This window comes from Eptatretus burgeri, chromosome 7 (genome assembly GCF_056783735.1).
Source record: "Eptatretus burgeri isolate ZD-2024b chromosome 7, Ebu_testis_v1, whole genome shotgun sequence".
Taxonomy (NCBI): domain Eukaryota; kingdom Metazoa; phylum Chordata; class Myxini; order Myxiniformes; family Myxinidae; genus Eptatretus; species Eptatretus burgeri.
This window is the reverse complement of record NC_140967.1, coordinates 76,459,616-76,471,896: the sequence shown is the minus strand read 5'-3', so window position 1 is coordinate 76,471,896 and position 12,281 is coordinate 76,459,616. Positions and strand designations below refer to the sequence as shown.

The window sequence follows — 12,281 nt, the reverse complement described above, 5'->3', positions numbered from 1 at the left end:
TCTCCACAACTCATCTGCAAGTGGCTGAAGTGGAAGCCTAATGGTAGTCCTCCACCTTCTGCTTCAGGACAGCCAGACTTTGAGATTTGTTGGCATAAACTTCACCTTTTGCAGCACCCCCCAAAAAGAAAAATCCAATGGATTCAAATCCGGCCTCTGAGTTGCCCAATCATGCGCTGTGCCCAGGCTGATGACAAGATTTCCAAACAGCTGGTGGAGCAGGTTTCACATGCATTGTGTAGTGGGGCATCGTCCTGCATGAACTATGCAAGTCTGAGCTGGTTTGGAGACAGTAGTTGAGCGAGATCAGCGTGGAATAAGCGTAAGACCTTGCGGTACCACTCACTGTTGACTGTCACCATCTTACCATTGGTGTCCTCGAACCAACACGGTCTCCCAACATACCCCATCTGGTATTCAATGCACAGAAGAAAGTGGACTTGGTCCCCTTGAGAGACATCTCAAACACCTCAGGAGGCTCAGCACACCAGAAGATGTTGTGATTGTTGATCTTCTTCTTCTTGCATATGGCAGCTTAACTGCCGGGGTAGCTATCATTTCTTGGAAGCGTGACTGTGTTGCTAATGCAGTGCCCCTCTACCAGTACACACAGTTACTCATTTCGCCGACCTCGGAAGGATGACAGGCTGAGTCAACCCCCTGGTGTATTAATTCAGTGGCCAACGGGGCTTGAACTTAGGACCCTAGGATCCCAAGCTGCCACCCTAACCACTAAGCCAACACCAGGCTGTGTGATTGCTGATAGCCCCATTCAAGTGAAAGTGTGCTTCATCACTGAACCACAAGGAGTTGGTCCGATTTGGGTCCTTTCCATTCGGTCACAACCAAGCACACATTGTTACTCGGCTTGCCATGTCATTAAGAGTTAGTTTATGCCTTACAGATATGATGTCTGGGTAGAGCTTGAGTTCAGAAGTGAAAATGCATAGCAGTATTGTACACAATGGAGGTGACCGCTCTTTTCCATGCATGCTTCAATATCATGTTCTCGGTGTTATTTATTCTGAATACTGTATTTTATTTTCTCGACACAACAACAGGATGCCAAGTGAAGACGGAAAATTTTACATGTCACATGGTTAGACTTGGCAAATGCTTATGGTGCAACATCTCATTGACTCATATGGAAGGCATTAAGGTTACACCATGTACCACCGTCGATTATTCAACTTGTACAGACATACTTTGAGAAGTTCAGAATGTGTTTCTCGACTATTTCCTATACAACAAAATATGTCGAGTTACAGGTTGGTATTGCATTGGGTTGTACAATTTCACCTCTTTTTCATCCTGGCAATGTAACTCTTCCTGGATGGAGTATGATGGGAAATACCTGTGACAGCACAATTTGGGAATGGTATTCTCACACCTTCATTGAGAGCATTCATGGACGATACAACAATCCTTACTAATGCCCAGAAGGAAATGCAAGACATTCTGGAGAAGCTAAACGAGCTTATAACGTGGTGTCATGAATTTAAAATCCCCAAAATCGCATTCAGTCTCAATCATTCAAGAGAAACGTTGTGATGCGATATTTTTTGAAGTAGCAGGGCATAAAATTCCAACATTATTTGAAGAGCCTATGAAGAGCCTTGGATGCTGCTTTGACAAGTCTCTGAAGGACACATTTACCTGCAAGGTGGTTCTTCAAGAAGCTCTTCATAATCTAGCTCTAATAGACAAGACATGGTTGCAAGGTAGATTCAAAGTGTGGCTACTACAATTTATGTTGATCCCCAAATTGTTGTGGCTACTTAAAATGTATGAGTTCACCTTGTCAACTGCCGAGAGCTTTGAGAAGTTTAATCAACACATGCAAAAATGGCTTGGTCTTCCTTCCGGATTAGCAACACATGCATTGTACTTCAAGAAGGTGATGTTAGTACTCCTAATAAAATCATTGACAGGAATTTAAGGTGGTTAAATGTAGACAGAAGCCTGGTGTTGGCTCAGTGGTTAGGGTGGCGGCTTGGGATCCAAGCGTCCCGAGTTCAAGCCTCGCTGATTTACTTCACCAGGGGGTTGACTCGGCCTGCCATCCTTCCGAGGTCGGCAAAATGAGTACCAGTTTGCTGGGGATGATCGAGTCATTCGAGTATCCTGCGTCGGAGTGGCGACCCATCCAGGATTGTGCCCAATAGCCAAGGAAACTGCTTCAGCAGCACCGACGCTCTGTACAGAGTATGGCTCCAATGGATGGATGGAAATGTAGGCAGGTCCTTTCTCTCAAAAGTTCGTGGGATGAATTCATCTGTAAAGCACAGCCGAGAATAAGAACCGGTTATAAATGGTACCCACAAAGCAGTCGAAAGCTCTCGAAACTGCTGAAGAAAAGAGAGATTACACTGAACAACAAAAATTTTTTACTGGAGATGTGTAAAGTGATTTAGACTAATTTGGGTACGCTGATTTCAAAAATCATAACCGTTTTGCTGTATCACGTCAGGATTTTCAGTAACAGAAATATTCCCATTGCCTAGAAGTCAGGATTTCAATGAAATTTACAAAAATTCATTTATTCATTTATTTCATCATGAATGCTTCAAAATTATAGAAATTACAGAAAAACTCCACTAGAATGTAATTAAAAATGCTTTAGGCATTTGGCTTTGTGTTTGTGCTGCTCTGTGTCAGTTTCACGATGCAGGAACTAGCAGAAATCGCCCATCATGTTCGGGTTGTGCCGCCCTTGGTAACGCGTCTCCATGAGTGAAATCTCTTGGTGGAATCGCTCGCCGTGCTCGTCCGAGACTGCTCCCAAGTTGTCAGGGAAGAAGTTCAGGTGCTGCTGTAGGAAATGGATTTTCAGGGACATCCTGGAGCCAAGTTTCCTGAAGGACTCCAGCAGCTGCTGCACTATTTCTTCATAGTTGTCCGCGCGCTCGTTCCCCAAGAAGTTGTCCGTCACAGCTTTGAAGCTCCTCCACGCTGCCAGCTCTTTGGGGTTTAGAGTTGTCGGAAAAGTTTCGTCCTTCATAATCTGTCGGATTTGCGGTCCAACAAAGACACCAGCCTTGATCTTGGCCTCCGACAAGGTGTTGCCAAACTTTTCCTTGAGGAGGAACTAAAAACCCACGCCCATTCAGATCCATTGCCCGTACAAAACTTTTCATCAAGCCGAGCTTTATGTGGAGTGGTGGAAGGAAAACCTTGGCTGGGTCGACAAGGGCGACATGCTTCACGTTGTGTCGACCAGGTACATGCTCTTTTCACTCTTCCCAATCTTTCTTCGTCCAGTGATTCTTGTCGTCTCTGCTATCCCAGAGACAAAGGAAGCACATGTATTTCATGTAGCCTGACTGCAGCCCTAACAACAGCGCCACCACTTTCAAGTCTCCGCAGATGTGCCAGTTGAAGTCATTGTACTTGATGGAATCAAGCAGCTGCCGCATAGTCTCATAGGTCTCTGTCATGCCGAACGCGTGAGCCAGTGGGACTGATGGTTTCTCGTTGCCATTGTGGAGCAAAACAGCCTTCAAGCTGTTCTTCCCCGAGTCGATGAAGAGGCGCCAGTCTGCAGGATCGTGATCACACCCAAGTTCTTTCAACAGACCGTTGATGTCACTGCAGAATGTCATCGTGTCTTCCATCTCAAAGAACTCAGCCATGTCTCTGTGACGTGCTCTGAACAAGGATATCTTGGTGTTAGGTTCAAGTAGATTCCACTGCTGCAGCCTTGATCCAAGCAGCTCTGCCTTCGCCTCTGACAGCGAGAGATCTCTTACAAGATCATTTAAGTCTCCCTGGTTCAGAAGGTGTGATTCTTGAGTGTCGGGTTCAAAAGGTTCATCATCACCATCCTCTTCACCACTGCTTACAGCTATGTTCTGATCAGCTGGAGGTGTTGGAACGGGGTTCTCATCATCATGAGGCACAGGTTTACGAGCAGAGATGCAGTCAGCGTACTTGATGTGACCTTTATTCTTCTTGTTGAAGCCGGCGATGCTTGTGCAGCAGAAATAACAATCATCATGATGATTCTGCGGCTCACGCCATATCATGGGCACCGCAAATGGCATGCTCGCGCGCTTGCCCACCAACCACTGAGTCAAGGTTGTGTGACAGCTTGTGCAGCAGATGTGTGGTGCCCAGCTCTGTTCTTGGTCCCCCACCTTACACCCGAAGTAGTGAAAGTAGGCGGCCTTCATTTTCACTGCTGTAGATATACTTCGCTGTTGATCTTTTTTGGTATACCGACCACAGACATAACAGAAGTTGTCAGGATGATTGGTACAGGAACGCCTACTCATCTTTATCTGAAAGAAAGAAATATAACACAAGTTAACAACAATTGTACGAAATAGACATGTTAAAGACATATGTAAATTTCATTGAAATCCTGACTTCTAGGCAATGGGAATATTTCTGTTCCTGAAAATCCTGACGTGATACAGCAAAACGGTTATGATTTTTGAAATCAGCGTACCCAAATTAGTCTTAATCACTTTACACATCTCCAGTAAAAAAAAATTTTTGAAATTTGTTGTTCAGTGTTATCGGAGCTGTTCAAGCTGATCGGAAAGGCCTGGGATTGATAGAGTCTGCATGTGTTTGGTGGTCAAAAGCAAGTAATCGTCAAAAAACGAACTTGATGCTTGATGAAGTTTGTAAAGAAGGAAATGATAAATGGCTCTATAAGGCTTGTCCAATTGAGACATCAAGGGTAGTGGACAACCTGAGAGGATTGTTTACAAAGGTCCTAAACATGGAATGACTTATGGCACATGTCACCTCTGCGAATTAGTTTTCTCATTCGGTGCATTTATGATCAACTAACTACAGAGGCCAACCTCATTCGTTGGAAAGTAAATGATAACACTCAATGTAAACTTTGTGGTAGCTATGGTGTCTGCATGTAAGTTTGCCCTAGCAAAAGGGCGTTGTACCTGGAGGTATAAGCGGGTACTCAAATGTATCGCAAGAACCATAGATACAATAAAATGTACCCATAATGACACAACTATCCCAGTCGAGGAAAATGTGAGTTACTGTAATTTCGTTAAAGCAGTTTTTTCAAAGAAAACAATGGAAAATAGAAGCATCCACAAAGATCAACCTCGTCGTGCAGTGTTCCATGATGCGAATGATTGGAAATTGTGGGCTGATCTGCCTGCCCATCATGAATAAATTTCCTGGGATTATTGCTGAGACGCGTCAAAAACCAGATATTGTCCTTCAATCAGAGTTGAGTAGGCACATCATAATTATTGAGTTAATGGTACCATTTGAGTCTCGGATTTCAGAAGCTGGTGAAGTTAAAAGAGCGAAGTATGAGTGGCTGATGACAAAGATGCACAAAGAAAGATATGCTACTGACTTATTTAATGTGGAAATTGGAGGAAGGGGATTAGTTGGTCTGTCAGCCTATACCCTTGTAAAAAATATTGGCCTGACAAGTAGAGACAGAACGAAAGTTTTGAAGGAATGGTCGTCGGCAGTTAAAGAGGCGTCGGTATGCCTTTGGTTTCAAAGAGAGGACTCCGACTGGTCATTAGGAAAACACTTGTCTGATAGCCAAGCTTCCTCAATTTGATTACAACATGGCTCGTTTTCGAAGTAAATGGTTCTTGCCTCCCCCTCCCTCTCCAAATAACATTAATGGGAAAATGTAAGGTGAAAAGCGGAAGTTTCTGTATTGCTCAACGCGGGAAACTCCTGATAGGAAGACGTTCCTTTTTTGGAGCGTGCCCCCCCCCCCCGAGAGTAGAAAAGTTAAGGGCCGAAACACTCTATGACAGGTGGGGGGGGCATCTTCCTCTGAAGACTTCCTATCAGTGTATGCTCCCATTGGAATTTTGACGTTTTACACTTTGCTGCAATGGGAAGAACCTACAGGTTTTTTAATGTGGGATGCGATTGTGCCACACTCATGTTCTCTTACAAGGTGTTTTTAAAATTTTTATTCAAGAACCCAAAATAATTCCTATACACTAAAAACAATATCAGTTAGGAACCTCATATTTTGCATGAATGTAGCCTAATGTTACAGAAAGACGTGACATTATCCACGCAATTGATTACCTTAAAGGCTTAAATGAATTGCTGAAAGTGTCCACCACCATGTTGCAGGCACAAATTCATTCTTCGGAGCATGCTCTCTGATACACTCATTTCTTCTCACCCTTCTCTTCCTTTGCTCTCACTTTCTCTTCCTTCCTCCATGGTTTTTTCCTCAAATATTTAAGCCCCACCGTGTCACCTCATATTTCCCCAAATGGGTTTTTTACACTGTGGTTTGCAAAATAATTATCCTTGTTCGACAGAACCATAACTGTATAGAAACCAAAAATGTGAGTTTCTCATATGGATGATGGAAACTTCAGAAGCCAAACATTTTTTCAGGAGGCTTTGCTAAAAATATATAATTTCTTCAGACATGCTATATGAGTGTATTGCTTGGATCATTCATTCGTGGAATCTCGTAAAATACAGTATTGTTGTAAGTTAAGGTGGCGAACGAAGTCTGAGGTGACCACTTGGGTTGGGGGGGGGGGATGGTAGGGGGTTGTGAGGGCACTCCCACATGGGTAGGGGTGTGGAGGGGGGACACCACTGCAATCCTTAGATCAACTGTTATTGATCTCTTAACCCCAGCAAGATTGTACTCATTTTACCGACGTCGAAAGGATGACAGGCTGAGTCGACCCGACTGGTGGTGTTTTGGCATGGCTGTAGTTTTAACTCGTGACCCCAAGATCCTAAGCCAACCGCCTTAACCTTTAAGCCACGACCAGCAAAATATAGTGTAATTTGTTGTAAATGGTATAAAAATGTCAGGGCTTCCTTCAAAGACATTGATGTTTTCAAGCCAGCAAAACACACACCATGGTATTGAGATAGGCTGAAGCAATAATGGAATTGGCATTGTCCTGCAAAGTGACTATGCATTTTGTGCTTGCAGAAACATTACTATGAATCAATTGATCAGATAGATCCCCATAAAATTGTAAGCTGTTTCATCTCAACGTGTGTAACAAATGGCCATTGTTTGCTCTATTAGTCCATTGGCCCAGGCCAGAAATTCCACTTGTCGGTGCCATCTAAGGAAACCAATCCTAGTTGTGATTTTTGAATTGGTGTATATATGTATGTATACGTATATGTATATATATATATATATATATATATATATATATATATATATATATATATATATATATATATATATATATATATATATTTTGATGTGATAACCATTGCAGACTGGCAGCTGAGTCCATGGGCCAGGCCAGAAATTTCACTTGTCGGTACTATCTAAGGAAACCAATCCTAGTTATGATTTTTGAATTGGTGTATATATATAGATAATATTTTGATATGATAACCATTGCAGACTGGCAGCTTTATTGGTAGTTATCATCTCTGGAATGTACCCACCCTCCACATAATGAAAGCGAAAAGGCAAACAAATCTGGATATCCTGAGCTGTTATTGAATGATATTACCTTCATAGGATGTGTCAATAGTCCATTGTGTGATTTTCCCCCAAAACGTCAATATCTCAGAATGGTAAAAATGCAAAATACATACACTAAGTTGCTCTTCTGGAACGGTTATCACATATTGAAATAATCATATAGTCCCTACCAATAACTTAGTAGCCCTAAAGTTTGGTTTCCCAGATGGTACCGATATATGCCTGGGCCCATGGACTATATTTGCAGAAATGCCGACATGACTGATTCACTCCCTGCTATGGAGATGTGTTAATAATGGCTATTGGTAATAACGGTATAAATGTTGGCTTTCTGGTCAGAATGACTTCATTAAACTTAGATTTTACGTGTGGTTTTTCTTGTAGGTACAAACAGCCAGCATATCCCGGAATCAAACTTTGGCATGGTGGAAACTTTGCAGGCGCATCCAAGCAGTCCACAGGACATGTTGCAGATGATTTCTGGGCAGAGTGGCATGGCACTGCCTGATCGTTGGTGCACGGTGAGTTGCGGATGGTCCCAGCAAAGCTGAGAAAGCTGTGAAAGAAAATGTTTGTGAACCCTTTAGAATTTTCTGTATTTCTGCATAAATTTGACCTAAAATGTGATCAGATCTTCTTCTAAGTACTAATAATAGATAAAGAGAACCTGATTAAACATACCACACAAAAAGAAAAACTACTTTTTCATTTACTTATTAAGAAAAATCATCCAACATTAAATTTTTTGTCAGAAAAAGTATGTGAACCTTTACATTCAGTAACTGGTGTAACCCCCTTGAGCAGGAATAACTTAAACCAAACGTTTCCTGAAACTCTTGATCAGTCCTGCACATCAGATTGGAGGAATTTTGGTCCATTCCTCCCTACAGAACTGCTTCAACTCAAAGATATTTGTGGGCTTTCTTGCTTGAACTGCTCGCTTTGGGTTCTGCCACATCATTTCAATTTGGTTAAGGTCTGGACTTTGACTTGGCCATTCCAAAAAGCAAAATCTCTTCTGCTTCAGCCATTCTCTTGTGGATTTACTTGTGTGTTTAGGATCATTGTCTTTCTGCATGCATGACCCACTTTCTGTTAAGCTTCAGCTTATTGACAGATGTCCTGACACTCTCCTGTATAATTTGCTGGTACAATCCAGAATTCATGGTTCCGTCAGTGATAGCAAGCACCCGGGTCCTGATGTAGCAAAGCAGCCCCAAACTATGATACTCCTGCCACTATGCTTCACGCCAAACACACAACACAACTTTTGTGTTTTCGCCAAACACAACTTTTCTCATTTAAGCCAAAAAGTTCCACTTTTGACTCATCTGTCCACAGAACATTCCTCCAAAAGCATTCTGGATCATCTAAGTGGTCTTTGGCAAACTTTAGATGGGCAGCAATGTTTTTCTTGGAGAGCAGTGGTTTCCTCCTTATTTTCCTCCCATGCACACCATTCTTTTTCAGTGTTTTCCTGATTGTGGACTCATGAACACTGACATTAGCCAATGCAAGAGATACCTGCAGATCCTTAGACGTTACCCTGGGTTCTTTGTGACTTCCTGGATTATTGTATGCCTTGCTCTTGGAGTGATTTTCGTTGGACGACCGACCACACCTGGAAAGAGTAACAATGGTGTTGAATTTTCTTCATTTGTAAACTATCTGCCTGATAGTGGATTGGTAGAACCCAACATCTTTAGAAATGGTTTTGTAACCCTTTCCAGACCGATGATCATCGACAACTCCCTTTTTTCTGAGGTCCTCAGAAATCTCTTTTGATCGGGGCATGACACACTTCCACAAACCTGTGTTGTGAAGACGAGACTGACAGTGACGAAAAAAGTTTATGTTTGTCATGTAGAACAGGGCCACCCAAACTCACTCTTGATTGTCATCCCATTGATTGAAACATCTGACTGTAATTACCCCCTGAATTTAGCTGACTAACCAAGAGATTCACATGCATTTTCCGACAAAGAAAATGAATGTTGGATCATTTTGCTCAATAAATATACGAAAAAGTAGATTTTTGTTTTGTGTGCTATTTTTTAATCAGGTTCTCTTTATCTAGTATTAGGACTTAGATGAAGATCTGATCACATTTTAGGTCAAATTTATGCAGAAATACAGAAAATTCTAAAGGGTTCACAAACTTTTTCTCACCACTGTACTGTATATCGATTAGCATGTCATTCCGATCCCCTAGAGGTATGTTTTCCAGCTCCTTTGTTTGCATATTTTTATTGTGTGTACATTTTGCAATGCACTATCCCACACCTTAAATGCACTTGTGAATCCCCACGCTTTAAAAAAAAAAAAACAGCAGGATATTATAATCGGCTTTGTCTGTCTGTATGTTACGCTATCTACTCCTAAATGGTTATGCGGAAATTCACCAAACTTGGTAGTTATGATCATCACGTAGTAAGAAGGTGTGAAAGCTGTATAATTTTTGGCCCTGCACCCTGGTGCCCTGAGGAAAGGTCAAAAGGTGAATTATATATCAAGAGAAATGTAATTACAGGCACATTTTAAAATGTTTTAAAAAACGAAACTGTATACGCAATTAACGTTGGGGATGCATTAAATATGTCACCTTTTTGTGGGGGGGGGAGGATTTGACCCCCGGTTCATGGACTAGGGGGTTGGGACTTAGGGTCACAGGGTTCAAAACAGAAGATTTTTTAAACTCAAAATTGGATATTGGGTCATTCATGGTGGAACTTTTTGCCATCTTTCAACTTTGCTTTGGGTGGGAAGCATTGGGATTTACGATGGCGCTCCATCGACTTCGCTTTGGTGGCTTATTTTCCTTTACTCCAAGCCATGGAATGCATACACATACAAAACATAATGCAGATGGATACTTTGAGACCTGGGAGGGCTCCATTCCATCTCCTGAAACCCACCCATGTGTGGAGATAGCAGTCAACAGCAACTTGCATGCATACACACTTCCACACATGCACGCGCGCGCGCACACACACGCAAATGTGGATACTTTGAAACCTGGGAGGGCTCTGTTCTACCTTCTGAAATTCACATATGGAGATAACAACCAACACCACACACACATCCACACAGACACGCATGATATTTAATGTTTGCCAAAGCTTACTGGTACCTTGTAATTTTTTTTCTGCTAACATATGTGAAAATTGAACTTTAAATACCATAAATGTACTAATTACCAAGATATCTGAGGTTCCCCCGAGATTGTGCTCAACGGTCTCTCTAACACTCTAATTAATCTCTGTTCATTTGTGTGTTTATCTTCAGGTAGCAAGCTGTCACTTTATGATATGATCATCTCTTTCTTTTGAAAAGAGTAATGCCAACCATGGTTTTAGATTTCCTTTCTGCTAAATGTTGTTTCTGTTTTGGTTCCTGGTTCAGCAGAAGAACACAGCCAACTTCAAGCCTGTAATAGTGAGAGATTTGCTTATTCAAGCCACGCATGAAAACACTTCTCGGCTTCCCTTGTGTTGCTGCACATTCGCAAAAATAGTGCCCTTGTTTTATAAAAATTCTGTTCTTACATGTGGACAATATTATTTCCATAATGCCATTCTGCTGGAAAATGGATCCATAATCATTTAAAACTGTTTTTTCGCTACTGAACCACTATGTTGAGAAGTAAACTGGGCTATCCCACATCCAGGGCCAATTTGAGTTAAATGTACTAAAATAACCTTTCATGGTGAGTATACATTTGATGTTAAAGGTAGTTTTAAGTACAGTACAATGTTTGAGGATCACATTGATCTTTGTTCGATGGAAACTGAATTCAATAGGAAGTTGACATTTGAAGCCCTTTTTCATTGAACCTATCTTGTATTGGATATTCCAGTTTATTTTTGTGTAGCTCATTTCTACCAATTCTTTTAATGAGATCGCACCGGCATGGTATTTCATGGCATCACATGTCCAATCACACAAAATGGCTGAATGACAAAAGATGAGGCCTACATTGGGTGTCAAAATGGCTGCTTTGATGGAGGTTTAAACAGCTGACTTCATGGGTTCACCTTTGGCTTTCATTTATCTGCTGAATTGGTTGCTGGGGTTGCTGTGAGCATGGGAATTGACTGAGGGGTGAGCATGCTGTGTGCCTGGAACAAGACCTGAGGGGTTATGAGCGGCCTGGCACTAATTGTGCTGATTAGTTTGTGGATCGAGATGGTTGTTAAAACTAGCTCTCCGTGCACGTGCTGAATCGTTTGGATTATTTGCCTTGTGTTTACATTGAAACATTTCTGGATGCTTATGCTTACTAAAGGTAACTAGTACCTACAGTGGTTGCTCGAGAGGTTCAGTCTCTTAAAAAGAGGATTTTTGGGTGGAGCTGTCTTTTCTTAGTTGTCATTACAGGTGCCAATCACTGACACTCTAAAGGCATTATGAGTAAACCACATTTTAGACTAGCATCGCATGGAGAGCAAGCAGAGAATGAGGGGCAGCAGATTACCTCCTCCCTGAAGGTGATTGGTGATCGATTTTGGGTTGTTACCCACCATCTGAGAATGACAGTAATTCTCATGAAAGTGGCTTATCTTTTTTCTGAGAATCTAAATCATTAATATTGAGTTGTTTTGAGCAGGATTTAAACCCAACAGCTGGTCTTCCAGTCCACTGTCCTCACTATTTGTATACGACTGTACAGAGTATGTGCTTTCGCTTATTTTGCCCTTCCTTATTCTGCATTGCAAGTACTATGACCGGCTTTTGCAAAATATCTTCGTCAATCATTTTACACTGGCGTAACTGGCCATTTTGGTGATGATATAGGTGTACTGTTAGGGTGGTAGTGTGTGGAAGGTAGTTTGCAAAGGTT

At 41.8% G+C, this 12,281-nt stretch overlaps 1 protein-coding gene across 3 annotated transcripts in view; it reads left to right on the top strand.

Annotated features, from left to right (window-relative positions):
* Positions 1-12,281, top strand: part of RRBP1 (ribosome binding protein 1) — a 148,250-nt gene that overhangs the window by 42,643 nt on the left and 93,326 nt on the right. For all 3 annotated transcript variants that reach the window (XM_085889088.1, XM_085889086.1, XM_085889087.1), the window contains exon 4: positions 7,826-7,962. In XM_085889088.1, coding sequence (XP_085745214.1) covers positions 7,826-7,962 — 137 coding nt within the window. The remainder of the gene's footprint in view (positions 1-7,825; positions 7,963-12,281) is intronic.